Raw genomic sequence first — 13,977 nt, 5'->3', positions numbered from 1 at the left:
ATTTATGAACATTCTTACTTACATTGCAATGCCTAAATATTTAGGCTATTGTCTAAAGATTATGTTTCTCTTTTGTTTTTCTTCAGGTATATGGCTTTTCATGGATAGTGTTTGCAGTGCTTATAATTCTTTTCAAGGTTAGATTTCAAATACTATGATTTGTCAGCAAACCTGTGGCTTCTTACATCTAGTCAACAAAATCTCTTTCTGTATGGACTCCACTCCACAGGTATTCACCTTCAGTCAGAAGATATCAGTCAATTTTCAGTTGGTGCTGCGTTTTGTCCAAGGACTCGCATTTTTACTGGCAGTGGCTGGCATAGCTGTTGCTGTTGCGATTACTTCTCTCTCCATCAGTGATATATTTGCTTGTATCTTGGCTTTTCTGCCCACTGGATGGGGAATTCTTTCTGTAAGTTTTCTCTATGCTTATGTTGTGCATTGAATTACTTGGTTCAAGCTTCTTGATAATCTTGGTGCGATCACACATTCATTTCAAACAAATAGATAGTTGTCTGCACCATGACTTGCCTGTGTGCTGGCATCCATTGTTAGGAGATCTTTTAGAAACTGTGGAATGGGATTCTATTTGGTTGGTAGATATTACAACCTATGGTCGGATTATGGTTTTTCTTTTCATAACTTTTTTTGTGCCTGCAGATTGCTTGCGCTTGGAAGCCTGTGGCGAAGAAATTGGGATTATGGAAGTCAATACGATCAATTGCTCGTTTATATGATGCTGCAATGGGCATCCTTATCTTCATCCCTATTGCCTTATCTTCATGGTTCCCATTTGCTTCAACATTCCAAACAAGGCTTATGTTTAACCAAGCTTTCAGTCGTGGTCTGGAGATCTCGCTTATCCTTGCTGGGAACAACCCCAATACTGGCATGTAATAACACATTTTTGGTATAGCACAACCCTTCCCGCAGTCGCACCCTTTTTGCCCCCATTTTTTATGGTGATTTCTGATTAAACGAGATCTGCTATATTGTTCACGGAATGTGTATCTATTACTAGGAGCTTCTGTTCTGTAGTTAGTGTTCTGCCAAAATACGTTGGTATAATGTACATTAAAACTTATCTCGAGTCGGATACAGATTATTTGTTTTTTTCAATATTTTGACCCAAATACTGAATGCTTATTTTACGTAAGCATTTAACCTGGTCGGTTGAGACTACCACCACGCTGTATAAGGCAACATAGGCAATTGTTTTCTCTATTTTTTCTTTGCCTCACCCTCTCATTTGGTGACGTTTTACTGCTGATTTCGGCTTAATTTTTGTGAATTATGACAGTTTTTTGAATTATGTAGTTGTGAATTTCGGTCTAATGCCATACTAAGTGTTCAACTCTCTAACGTGAGGAGGCAATTGCACGACTTATTAGACGTTAAGGGCATGTTTGATATGGGTTTAAAACCAGGATAAACTAAATTAATATGGATTTATGTAGTGTTTGATATTATGTGTTACTAATATGGTCAACTCCAGGTTTATCCCAAGACCCTAGCTTATTTTGTGGGATTAACCCACACTATCCCACCTCCCCCATGGGATTAACCCACACTAATTATTCCACCCCCTCCATAGGCTACTAATTTAAGTATTTGATATGTTAATCCAACCTATTTCAATGGATACCAAACACTTTTTGGGATTAATTACCAATGATATCAAACACCCATCTGAGATTAGAAATCATGACTAATCCACACTAAATTATCAGGATAATTTATATCCTGATTAATCCATTACTGAAAATCAAACGGGCCCTAAGATTCTAAATAGACAACTTCTAGTGAATGTTGTAATTGCGATAGTGGGAGAAACTGCTACTTTTCTTATTTTGAAAATGGTCTTATTAGTTATAATCTACTCTCTTCACCTCTAAAATATTATTTTTAAAAGAAGACAGTTACGAATTTTAATAAGAGTTAATTGAAAAAATCGGTAGTAATATTTAATAAGTGAAATTCTTGAATTTGTTAAAATATTGTACTAACTTTGTTCATAAAGAATAAGACGCATTTTTCAGACATAATTTTAATTTTAATAAAATAAATGATGAATGAAGAAAAGGTTCCAATGAAATGAATGATTTTATTACTAAAAGCACTAAATTATTTTAATATAAATAATTGAAATGAATGATTTTATTACTCAAAATACTAAAAGCACTAATTTATTTTTAATATAAATAATTATTATCATGTAATTTATGAAATTTTATAGATTAAAATTACGTAGTTATAATTATAAAAGAGATCCATTTATTCGTTTTCGCCAAGAACATCAAAATATCAGGATAAAATGAAGTGGACGTTCTTCCCATAATAAGAAAAGTGATGTTATTATATAAAGTAAAACAAGGCGAGAAGGTAGAGCCAGACTAAAATCAAAACCTCACACACTAACTAGTCTAGTCGATGTTAACTTGGAAAACATCATTCTTCTGTTCTTCCTGGATCCTCGGCACGAACACCTTCAGCACACCGTTCTTCATCTCGGCCTTTATCTCGTTGGTCTTATACAGCTTCTCCGGCAGATCAATCCTGCTCATATACCTTCTCCCGCTCTCTTCTTCCTCATTCTCTTTCTTCCCTTCGCCCCTGATTGTCAGCGTGTTCTGCTCCACCGACACCTTCACGTCCTCCTTCCCCAATCCCGGCATGTCCACGCGCAGCTGCAGCCCCTCCTCCGTCTCCCTCGCCTCCCAGCTCCTCCTACCGCCGCCACTCGCCGGCGTCTCCATCATTTGGTCCATCATGTTCAGAATCTGGCTCAGGCTGCTCCTTGTTGGGAACGGACTCAACATATCTGCCACAACAAAATTCATCACTTTCGCACAACATATACCAAAAATTTGACCATCTTATACATATATAAATAAAAATTGATTGGTAGGGGCTTATGCCCCCCTTGATCACTTACAGATAGAACAAATCAAAATGTCGCACAATAAAACGAAGGTCTGGATCCTCACAGAAGCGGAAGATGGAGAGGAAAATGACTACCTGCTAAGGCGAAGGGAGAGAATACCGCCGCGTCGGGGCGGCGGCCGATGCCGAATACGCGGCGGTCGGGGCGGCGGCCGACGTCGGAGTCGCGGTCTTCGCTGTCGTACTCGCGGACGGCGTTGGTATTGAAGAGGCGGCGAGAGTATGCCACGGGGCGGATAGACGTGGAGAGAAGGTTGGAAGAAGAGATCAGTCTTTTCAGAGCCAGAGAGGAAGCCATTGTTTCTTTGTTGACAAGAAAGCTAAGGATGAGTGAGATTTTCAGATAGTTTTGAAAGGTTGGAAGGCGACGTCTGCAGCCTCGGCTTTTAAAGAGAAGAGAAGAGAATCTGGAACATTGTAGAACATGGTCGAGAAGGTTCCAGATTGGGCCGATAAATTCGGCCTACAATCAGGTATGCCAATTTGGTCAGTCAAAAATTTAGAAAAACAGTAAAGAATAACAAAATTAACTATTTATAATGCAATGTCGCATCTACAGCTACATCTTTTCAATGTACATGCTTCATTTGCGTCAAAACCTCTTTACAAAAAACATATATATAATTAAGAAAATATTTATAAATAACTTTAGTTCAGCTGAAATAACTATAGAAGTCAAATTTGAGCTTAAAATACAGATTCGAAAATGAAATTGAATTATTGTAGTAAATGAAATTTGAGCTTAAACTGTCATACTTTTGTCACGATTGATAAGTGGATTATGTCAATTTCTAAATATTTCCAAATCAACTAAAATAAGAAACGTGTACAACAAGTTCATAATATAATTGCATGTTTGGTAGGCTTTATAAGTTTAAATAGCTAAATAGTATGAATTATCTATGCGTTTGTTACTTTAAATTATGAATCAAAGAAAGTTTGAAATAAAATCAATGCCCTCTCTTATTTCACTATTTCTTTTTTAAAATAATTTCATCTCACCTGAGATAAATAATAAATTCTCTTATTTCAGTATTCCTTTTTTAAAATAATTTCATCTCACCCTGAGATAAATTATAAATTAATCTTAACGATACAATAATTATTTACTATTCATCTTCGTGTTACCTATGTTACTTTTATTAATCTATCCATTTCTAAATATAAATACCAAACAAGTGTTAAATACTCCCTCCGTCCCACAAGTGCGTGTTATGTTCCTTTTATTAATCAATCCATTTCTAGACATAAATATCAAACAAGTGTTAAATATTTCCTTCGTCCCACAAGAGTGTGCATCACTTTTAGTGTACAAATTTTAATAAATTGATAGATGAGTGTATTGGGAGTGGAGAAAGTGATCAACTTTACTACTCCCTCCGTCCTAGTTTTTAATTTCCATTTGAGAATGACACGAGTTTTAATAAAGTTGTTAGGTGTGTTATGAGTGGAATTATAGTCTCACATTTTATGTGAGTGTTAGAATAATTAAAGTGGAGTAAGGGTCACACATACTTTACTAAAAATAGAAATGGATACTAAAATGTGGGACGGCCAAAAACGAAAAGTTGAATACTAAAAGTTAGGACGGAGAGAGTATAAAATAAGGGTGTGCGTGTGTTGATCAAGCGGTAAGGGGTTAATGCCTAAGGTCAAAGGTCTTAAGTTCGAGTTTCATGTTGTGCGGCCTTTAAATTTTTTTATTTAATATTGTTAGTTTATCAAAAAAAAGAGTAAAAAATGAGTTAGTGGTAGAATCGTGTCTGAAAATGACAAATGCACATTCTTATGAGACGTCCCAAAATAAAAAGAAGTGCACGCTCCTATGGAACGGAACAAATATAATTTTATTGACATAAAAATAATTTGAGAATGAAAGGTAAAAGACTCAATGTATTTTATTAACTAGCCAAAGTTTTTGGTTACATAAATATTTAGTAGGTAGTTTTAAATTCATTAATTAAGTAGTCTGAAGTAGGGTAATCGACCCGATGCAAAAATTTCACTGAATTCTCATGAAAATTATTGTCCTCATTGGAAGTTTCTCAACTCTCTCTCCCTCTCCCTCTATATATATATATACTCTCCTCTCTCTCTCTCTCTCTCTCTCTCTCTCTCTCTCTCTCTCTCTCTATATATATATATATATATAGGGGTGATGAACGGGTCGGGTACGGGATAACCATACCCAAAATTTGGGTACCCGTATCCAAAATAAAGCATTTATATTATTCGTACCCGAACCCAAACGATATTCAGTTACCAGTTAAATGGGACGGTTATTACAGGTCGGTTATACGGGTAACCAAAATACCATTAAAAAAAATTATAACAATGTCAGAGGGCAGCCATTGCTAAATCAAACACACCTATACAACATTACAGTATTATTGAAAACGCATCAAAATGTTATCTTCGACAAAGCAATCAAGGAAAATGAATTATTCAAGAAAGCAACCAAGCTGGCTGCCATTTAGCCTTCAACTAAAATCCATTCAACAAATAAATAAATAATACTGAATCCAGTAGCTGGCATATAGCATATTAATATGATTAATTACAAGTAATTTAATTATTAACTTTTAAGTTGAAAGGTGATAACGATAAAAAATAAGTTGATAGGTGATTGCTTTCCTTTCGGGTAATGTTTCCACAATTATATAAGAGAGAAATCAAATTAAATATATTTATATTAATAAAATTATACTTCATCCGTCCCATTATTCATGACATGTATTCCTTTTTGGGCTGTCCCAACCTACATGGCACATTTTCTTTTTTGGAAAAAATCAGGGGGCATTTAAGCATTAATATATTCGCTAATTACTGCCTAATTACATTTCTCCCTAATTATAATCATTTCAACTTTAGCTCTCTCTCTCTCTTCGTCTCTCATCTTCCGCTCTCTCTCTTCGTCTCTTATCTTCCGCCAGCTTCACGCCGCCGCCTCCGGAGAAGAAGCCCGCGGCGGAGAAATGACTGCGGCCGAGAAAGCTTCAAGCTTGCGAAGGAGGGGGCGTCACCGACAAGAAGAAGCTTGCTCGCTGCTACCAGTAGCCGACATCTTTGGCCCCATTCCTTTCTCCAGCGCCTTCTGCTTTCTCCGCTCCCACGCCCGTCGGCTTTGCGCCGTTCAGCGGCGCGGTTTTGGGATTTTTCAGATTTGATTTTTTTTCAGATTTCGTTTGTGGATTTCGGCAGATCTCCTTTGTCTTTAAAATTTGGGTTCAATTTTGTTTTGATTTTTGTTTCGCTTTTTGCTGGTGAATCGAGTCTAACAAATTGGTGATGAACTAACTTTTTGTTTGTGATTATTATCTCAATAGGATGATTGGTGATGAACAAACTTTTTGTTCTTGATTTTTGCCTTCTTCGACGAGGTCGCGGCGGCGCGAGGGCTTGCCACCTCTTGATTTTTGTCGATTTGGGGATTTTGGTATTTGATTTTTTTGACTTGTAGATTTGTGGATTTGAGAGGAGACAGTTGATTTTGGTTTCGATTTCTGTTTGCTGGTGAATCGAGTTGGCCGACGACGGAGGCGGCGGCGATGGCGTCTCTTCACCGCGAGCCCGGCGGAACTGGAGGACGAAGGAGGCGGCAGTGAGGACAGGGGAGGCTGAGAGAGAGTGTATGTGAGTGTGTGAGTGCGTGTATGTTAATTGAAATAACATTAAACATCTAATTCTCTTAATTCTACTTTTCTTAATCTCCGTGCCGAAAAGTTTTGTCCCATAAATAATGGGACGGAGGGAGTATTTTATAATTCTAAAACTAAATAAATCGCTTAATCGGGTATACCCAATCGGTTATCGGGTATACCCAATAACCAAAAAATCTCAAAAGTCATACCCATAACCGTACCATTTAACCAAATATCGGGTATCGATTACCTGATAACCGGCGAGTTTCAATTCGGTTCGGAAATAACTGATATCCGATATCCAAATAAGCAGGCCATATATATATTAAGATGCTTAAGAAGAAGAAGATGCAACCAAAGAATTAATGGCCGCTTAAATAGAGATGCAACGCCCTAACCCAACCCCATCGTCAGTCGCGAGTTTGGTCGAGCGTCTATTTCTCCTTGACTCCACATTCCTCTTCTTTATTGTCTGCGATTTACTTTTTTGTTTTATTTATTGATACAAGCTAATAAATTCCACATAACCTAATCATCTCAGTAAGATATTAAGGGGACGTTTACTTTGCATAATTGATTATATACATGATTGACTATTTTTCTCCTTAAAAAATAGGATATCTTCAACCCCACCATTTTCATGGGATAAAAATCAAACAAAATTAGTTCAAATGATAAAAATAATCAAGGGCCTTGAAATATCTCAAAGTTGCAATCCATCAAAGTAAACAATGTATTAGTCTTACTATTTTTATCTATCAAGGCTAATCCTTCAAAGTAAACGCCCCTAACGAAATACAAAATTAAGAAAAGACAATAAAAAAGTACGAGAGAAACAGAACAAAATAGCAAAGACCACAATTTTTTGGATAGATGAACTTATTTTTTGGGAAGCTTATTTTTGGAGCTTATAAACTGTTTGGGAGCTTATTTTGTCAAACACTTTGGAGGAGCTTATAGCTCCTAAACAACTTATAAGTTGTTTTGAGGAGCTTATAAGCTCAGCCAAACACCCTCTTAACCGTGTCAATAATTTTGCCTCAAAAGAAATAATGTCAATAATTTAAAGTAGGAGCAACCACAATTAGCTTCAGATCCTTTGGAAACGGTAAATTAAATCAGAGTGGCTCTTAATTGAACAAACTATCATAGCAAGAGATTTGACTTGACTTGATTTATTCCAAATAAAATAGCCCTAAGCTAAATGGCTAGGACTTGGATATACATGGCAAATACAACAGATAACAACCAAATATAGCCAAGGGATCGTCTTCATAACTAGTTCACAAAGATAACATTGAACCTAAGATACTCATTCCCTCACATGTTCTGTATAGGAAGCAAAATATTCCACGAGCAGCAAGGTTGAATGATAAAGAAGCTATGATAGGTAATTCAATGCAATCCTCAACATCGTTGCATGCATAATCCTGAAATAATGGCCTTGGCAAGGATGGAGATTCATTTACTAAAATTCACAAAACCAGATGCATGCTCCTGTGCTGATGACCTGAATATAGCTTCAATGAATTCAAAACAAACCTTATACCACAAAGAACGCATTGTCTGCACTAAATGAAGGAATATGCTCCATACCTAGACCACTATTTCATCTAAATCGCACTACCGCGGTAAAATTTTGCCTGTGATTGTTCCTAGGACAAGTTAGTTGTCCTTACACTATATACGGTCAAGATCTGCATATATCAACTAATAGGCCCAGTTCTATATAATATGAAAAACAAATTAGACAAGAGATTTACCCCAGTGGTTCAAGAGCATCATGCAAGTGCAACAGCCACATGGCCCACATCTAAATGAGATCTTATTAGTAGACGTACTCAATTGCCAAATTAGCACAATCATAAGTAAGAAATGACATTGCTTGCCCTGAGTTACCATAGAGAAGGCAACAGTTTTGCAGCGGAACATCTGAAGAAACCAAACCAAAAAAAGGGGGAAAAAAAAGCCGCAGCCTGGAAACAAGATCACTTGTAAAGCATAAAAAGTCAAAACAAAACTTTGAATGATTAGCATTATGGCAATGAAATGCCTACCTCATCTTTCTCCTGTAATTATATTGGTGATAGGAGATGGTATAGTCTCAAAAGAGCTGTGAGAACAGAAAACAATCACTCATAATGATAACAAACTTACTCTCAAATCACATACATTAAACATGGTGGTTTATGAAAGCATCTACCTCTTCATAATCCAGATATATTTCTACACAATCCTCTAATATGGACGGCCTGGACTCCTGGATGACCTCCTGCGACCATGTTTGGCAGGAGAACGAGATCTGCTCCTCTCATGCTCACGATATCTATCCCTACTGCCTTCCCTTCCGTTACTTGAACTAATGTTCCTCCTATCTGACCCTCTTCCCCCCTCTCGGCTTCCTCTACCATTCCTTTCATTATATCTATCATGTTCACGATATCGGTCCCTCTCCCTGTCATAATCCCGGTGGCGAGGCCTGTCCCTATCAGATGAGCCACTTCTTCTGCGTTTACCATCATGTTCTTTCTCCTGCAGCTTCCTTCGCTCCTCAGCTTCTCTCTCCCTAGCCAGTCTTTCTTCTTCTTTTGCCTTCTCCTTGGCTTCCTGGCAATAACACAAAATTGAAATTGTAATTAATAAAATCAACGGGTGCAGAACATCATTACCAAGTTTAACTTTTTACAGGATGCTCTCCACAAGCAAAAGTATGACTTGCAAAATATTACCTTATACCCCCCACCCACCCACCCCCCCCACCAAAAAAAAAAAAACTATGTTTTACCTTATACTCTACCAGGAAGTCCCGAACCATGCCATAGCCTACGTGCTGCTTTCCAGTAACATGCGACTGTGTTCTCTCTGCAGCATCATTTGCGACTAGAAAAGAACCACATATTTCACATAGTGCCATTTTTTTCTCTTGTGCAACCATCAACAATTTATCCTGCGGTGGTTGCTGAGTTAAGGCAGTCTTCTCGATATTCAGCAATTCCACCTTCAAATCATAGTGATCGATGTCAATCAGGCATATTCTTATACGATTAGGAAAAAAAAAAAACATTACACAGTAAGCATACTAAAGAACCTTTCTCATAAGGGCCTCAGCTTCGTCCACCTTCCCTTCTTCACCAAGAGACTCAACTTGTTCCAGCAGGTTCTTTATCTTCTCTTCCAGAACGGACAACTGCTCCGCCTTTTCAGCAGAAATTGGTGGAGGAGGCTGGACTTCAACATCTTGTGCAAGGCGTTCACGGCCACGCCTGACTCTCCGATCTAAATCAGAAACCTGAGACGGGACAAAAGGTATTGTTAGAGACTCAGATTAAGCAATCACACTAATTCAAACATTGAACTTTGTAGTTATTGATAATGAAAACTTGCCAGCCTTTCACAGAAGTGAGCGAGTTCAGCTTCAAACTTTGGAACAAATGAATCATGTCTAGGAGACATCTCAAAGCTACAGAGAAAAAAAAAAACAATAAACATAAGTGATCTAAATTCTGATATGAACTTAACATGCATGGAACTGCCCTAGTGACCTGGATGTATGACTTTATGAGTATCCAACACTGGGCTTATATTTTCAGTTGTTTCAAGCTGATATAATAAACTGTGCTCACAATGAGATCTTTTATTGGTTAAAAACATATATTGAGAAAAGCCTACTTCTGATATATCTACAAAATATAGATCGGCTAAAAACCAAGAATACAGAAAAAGGAAACCGATGCAAAACAAATTATGTGCAGATAATAAACTTTTCAAATCTAAAAGATATAATAAAATATCATATAACACATTATTCTTCAAGAGGGATCTATCTTTTAAATCCCTTGTCTCAAATAAAATCGAGAAGATTGACCAAAAAGAAGGATCCAGCATAAAAAAGGGGTTGTGCCTCGGGTGGGATATATAGAGCGAATACAAAATGACTTGCCAGTAACACTATTTCTTTAAACTTCCTGCTCAACTTTTGTTCTTTTTCTAGTTTTACTGCTTCTACGTTTTTTATTTTGTTGGAGGGTGGTAGGGGATTGTTAAAAGGATATCAGAAAATTGGAGCAGGAATACAGGCAATAGTAATACAAGTTAGCTGTTAGCAAATTCACTATTGTTAAAACTGATAACCAGCAAAAGGAATTCGGCAGAAAATAAAAATAGAACCACAAGAAAGGTCACAAGACGACAAACTATAGTTCTGGAGGTACATATACCTCCTTCACAACTACATTCATATTCCTATTATTTTGGAAGTCAAAAACTCTCTTGCCTACTTTTCCTCTCAGAACTTACCAGCTTGCCATGTTTAGAATTATTATTCAATGTCCCACCATTCAACCAAGCTTCCCACTAAGTTACTTAATGTTAGTTGAACTTGTATGTGTTCATGCGAGGAGTAAATAGAACTGCAAACTACATAACGTTTCATATCAAGGCCAATATTTGCAGAATATCAAACCGCCTTCAAGCTGTTTCATTTCTTTATGCCAAATGTTTCCTTCATTCTGTAATAATTAAGCTGCTTGGAATCAGTTACCTGCATCCGATAAGGGCACATATCCAGGATCCCTACTTTTACTTCAAGTAAATTTACGATATGTTGGTACAGCTAAAAATGATCCAAAAATAGGACTTGGAAACAGGCTACTTCTACGGAAACAAAAAAAGATGTTGCTATGTTATACACAAATTGAAATAAGATAATAAGGTTTAATCCTAATAGCACTAAATAAACTAGCAACAAGCAAACTAGTTCATAGTAAGTCCGGAGAATCTCTCAAATTTGACGATTGCTTGGATATTTCTTTGTTACCACCACAAGACATGGTCTGGAGGATCTACTTTTAGGGTGAATGATGCCATACCCCATACAGACCCATTCATATCCTAGGGGTAAGAGTGCATGCATCAGAGCATAAAGTGCATTAAAGCTCCAACAAGATAAAGCATTGTTTATAATACTAATATGAGACCTTTCAGGTATATGCCTTTAGTCAGGAATTTCTTTCTCCTCCTCATTGTTCTTGCTGTAATTTCTACCATCCTCTTCTATTTAGAAGCATTTATCTCATTACTATAGCACAGAGCATAATGGTCACCATGATAGTAGTTTCCAGTTACTGTCCTAAATTCCTTCAGATGACAATATATTAATTAAGGTTTTATAGTCTATGACCATAACTAAGCAACAAAAGGGAACTAAAACAATTAATGAAAACCTTCTTGACCACTGTCATTACAAGCACCAGGATAGTGATCAGAACTGAGTTTTTTTATACTGATTGATGAGTACTCAGAGACATCTGATGTAAGATATTCACAAATTTGGCGACTACTTTGAAATGACAGGTTTGACGATCCAAAAAAAGGTCAGTATGAAGATGAAGTCACTAAGACACATGAAGTGATGATAGATAGCTAAATGCCAATATTGAATTGAGCATCTCCAGTCATGATTCATGAAGAAATCTTTTTTCCCGTGAACAACTAGCAGAATTTTCTCATAGGCAAACAATAGCATAAACAATTTAAGCTTCTTCATTTCAGGCATTTATAGAAGGACGCCCCGTTACAAATGACATAGAAGAATTAAAACTGAAATGAATGTTAGGCTAGATCCATAGAAGTATAACACTAACCACATTACCACAATAGAGAGCACAAAATACACAAAAACATAAAATGCACCAAGGAACCACTTTCTCCACCAAGTAAACATAGTATATTAGTATGTATACAGCCTAGGTATGAAACCAACCAAAACCTATTCCAGCTAAATGAACACCTAATACCTTTCCTTTAACTTCTGGTCATGAATTTTCGGGCACGCCCCTGATGCAAAAAACAGAATATACACCATTTGTAAGGAACATTAAAAGTGCCCAAAAACACACAATTTTACAATATAGAACTACATTAACACCAACAATTGAGTCTAGACTAAAGAAATAACATGTTAAGAAACAACATCATACAAGAAAGTTTCGTGAAGGAAACAAAAGATATTACCTAGGTCGCTCCGAGTGTTGACAAACAAATCATGAGGACAGAACCGGACCATATAGCAACCACAAACTTCCTTATCGTCCCACTTAATTTCGCGGTGCCCTTTTCTCTCTTCTTCAGTCAAATTACGTGCTACAGGAACCATAAGAACAGTCAGTACCAAGAAGCACGTTTTCAGTAATAGCCAGACCCACGAAAAAGTAAAAAAACAAACAGAGAATCTTTATTTTACTTATCTCATCGTAATTTAGCATAGATTTAGGCTTCCAGTACAATTTATTAGTGTATACTTTACAAAGACTATGGAAATTAGATAAATATTAGAAACAAAGATATTGAACAAGTTAGGCTCGCTAATCTGATAACGTAAATTTGGAGGTTCTAACCGAAATCTGATAAACAACAGCGCCAAGACCTTTCTATTCTAAATTTAGAGTTCGTACTCAAATCCATCCACCAGCTTTAAGGAGCATTTGCAGTTAACCAAGCAACAACTCAAATGGCAAAAAGAAGCTTGACAAACCTAAAATCAATCGCCAACTCGAACGAACAAAACCGAAAATCTTAATTTAAAATAAGAGCTTAGAGCCTACAGCTAACCTGAGCCCATGAGTTCATCAAGCAAAGCCCTCTGAGCATCCATCTTTCGAAAATTCTTCAACTGTAAACAGCGATTCTCGGTAATGACAGTCTATACCGATTCGAAGTTTCCTGATAATTACAATGAGAAACCCTAAAACTTGATGGGGGGCGATTTATGATGTGGTACGTGAAACGAATTTGTGGGAAGCTGGTAATTAGGGTTTTCTTGCAATTATTCTAGTTTGTATTGCGGTGCGGTTGTAGTTTATTCACACCACTCTTTTCATAATCGAATTCGAATTCGAATTCGTGACGGAATATATAGGAAATTATCCAAAATACACTCGGGTGTGTTTGTTTTGAGGTATAAAAGAGGGATAAACTTTTTTTACCATCTTATACTTCGTTTATTTTGATGTATAAAAAAATTTGCGTACATTGTATAATTTTTCGGACAACTCTTTATCCCTTGGAAAAAAGATAATTTTATACCTAAGGGATGATGGTATAATTTTATACCATCTTATAAGAAGTGGATAAATATATTATTCTTCAAACCAAATAAAATATGGAGTAACAAATATGATCTTCACTTTAAGTGATAAGTTTATACTCTCATTTAAAGGGATAAAAAGCAAACACACTCTAAGTATATTTTTATTCCTTAGAAAAATCATACTATTAATTACTACAATTCTAATAATATTGATAATCTTGATATTGTATTTTAATGTAAGAGCATTTCTGGCGCGGCTCTAGCGTTGGGCTTGATTCCTATCGTTGAATGTAGTTGTTGTGGTTA

The 13,977-nt window shown here is 36.6% G+C and overlaps 3 protein-coding genes across 16 annotated transcripts in view; 1 reads left to right on the top strand and 2 right to left on the bottom strand.

The window, feature by feature from the left end:
• Positions 1-1,224, top strand: part of LOC130995468 (callose synthase 9) — a 33,292-nt gene extending 32,068 nt beyond the window's left edge. Inside the window, exons 50-52 of the mRNA XM_057920758.1 lie at positions 87-137; positions 230-412; positions 661-1,224. Coding sequence (XP_057776741.1) covers positions 87-137; positions 230-412; positions 661-897 — 471 coding nt within the window. The 3' untranslated portion in view covers positions 898-1,224. The remainder of the gene's footprint in view (positions 1-86; positions 138-229; positions 413-660) is intronic.
• A 1,111-nt stretch (positions 1,225-2,335) lies between these two features.
• LOC130995467 (heat shock 22 kDa protein, mitochondrial-like) lies at positions 2,336-3,403 on the bottom strand. Its single transcript, XM_057920757.1, has 2 exons — positions 3,019-3,403; positions 2,336-2,821 (listed from the first exon to the last, which is right to left on the bottom strand). The coding sequence occupies exons 1-2, from the start codon at positions 3,239-3,241 to the stop codon at positions 2,424-2,426; spliced, it is 621 nt and encodes a 206-aa protein (XP_057776740.1). The 5' UTR covers positions 3,242-3,403; the 3' UTR covers positions 2,336-2,423.
• A 4,311-nt stretch (positions 3,404-7,714) lies between these two features.
• LOC130995465 (uncharacterized) lies at positions 7,715-13,512 on the bottom strand. Of its 14 annotated transcripts, XR_009092170.1 has the most exons (12): positions 13,194-13,512; positions 12,597-12,725; positions 12,380-12,419; positions 9,969-10,044; positions 9,673-9,873; positions 9,370-9,582; positions 8,788-9,191; positions 8,642-8,697; positions 8,484-8,560; positions 8,348-8,397; positions 8,181-8,227; positions 7,715-8,094 (listed from the first exon to the last, which is right to left on the bottom strand). XR_009092170.1 is itself a non-coding variant. In XM_057920755.1 (8 exons), exons 1-7 carry the CDS (start codon positions 13,234-13,236, stop codon positions 8,823-8,825), a joined length of 1,071 nt encoding a protein of 356 aa, XP_057776738.1. In that variant the 5' UTR covers positions 13,237-13,512; the 3' UTR covers positions 7,715-8,697; positions 8,788-8,822. The 14 variants fall into 14 exon arrangements, 2 of the variants coding, with proteins under 2 accessions (XP_057776738.1, XP_057776737.1); XR_009092169.1 differs by having other exon boundaries at positions 8,348-8,560; XR_009092168.1 differs by having other exon boundaries at positions 8,181-8,397.
• Positions 13,513-13,977: the final 465 nt, after the last annotated feature.

The sequence above is a fragment of the Salvia miltiorrhiza genome, chromosome 7 (genome assembly GCF_028751815.1).
Source record: "Salvia miltiorrhiza cultivar Shanhuang (shh) chromosome 7, IMPLAD_Smil_shh, whole genome shotgun sequence".
In the NCBI taxonomy this organism is placed as follows: domain Eukaryota; kingdom Viridiplantae; phylum Streptophyta; class Magnoliopsida; order Lamiales; family Lamiaceae; genus Salvia; species Salvia miltiorrhiza.
Note: the sequence above shows the minus strand (reverse complement) of the source record. Positions and strands in the feature narration are given on the sequence as shown.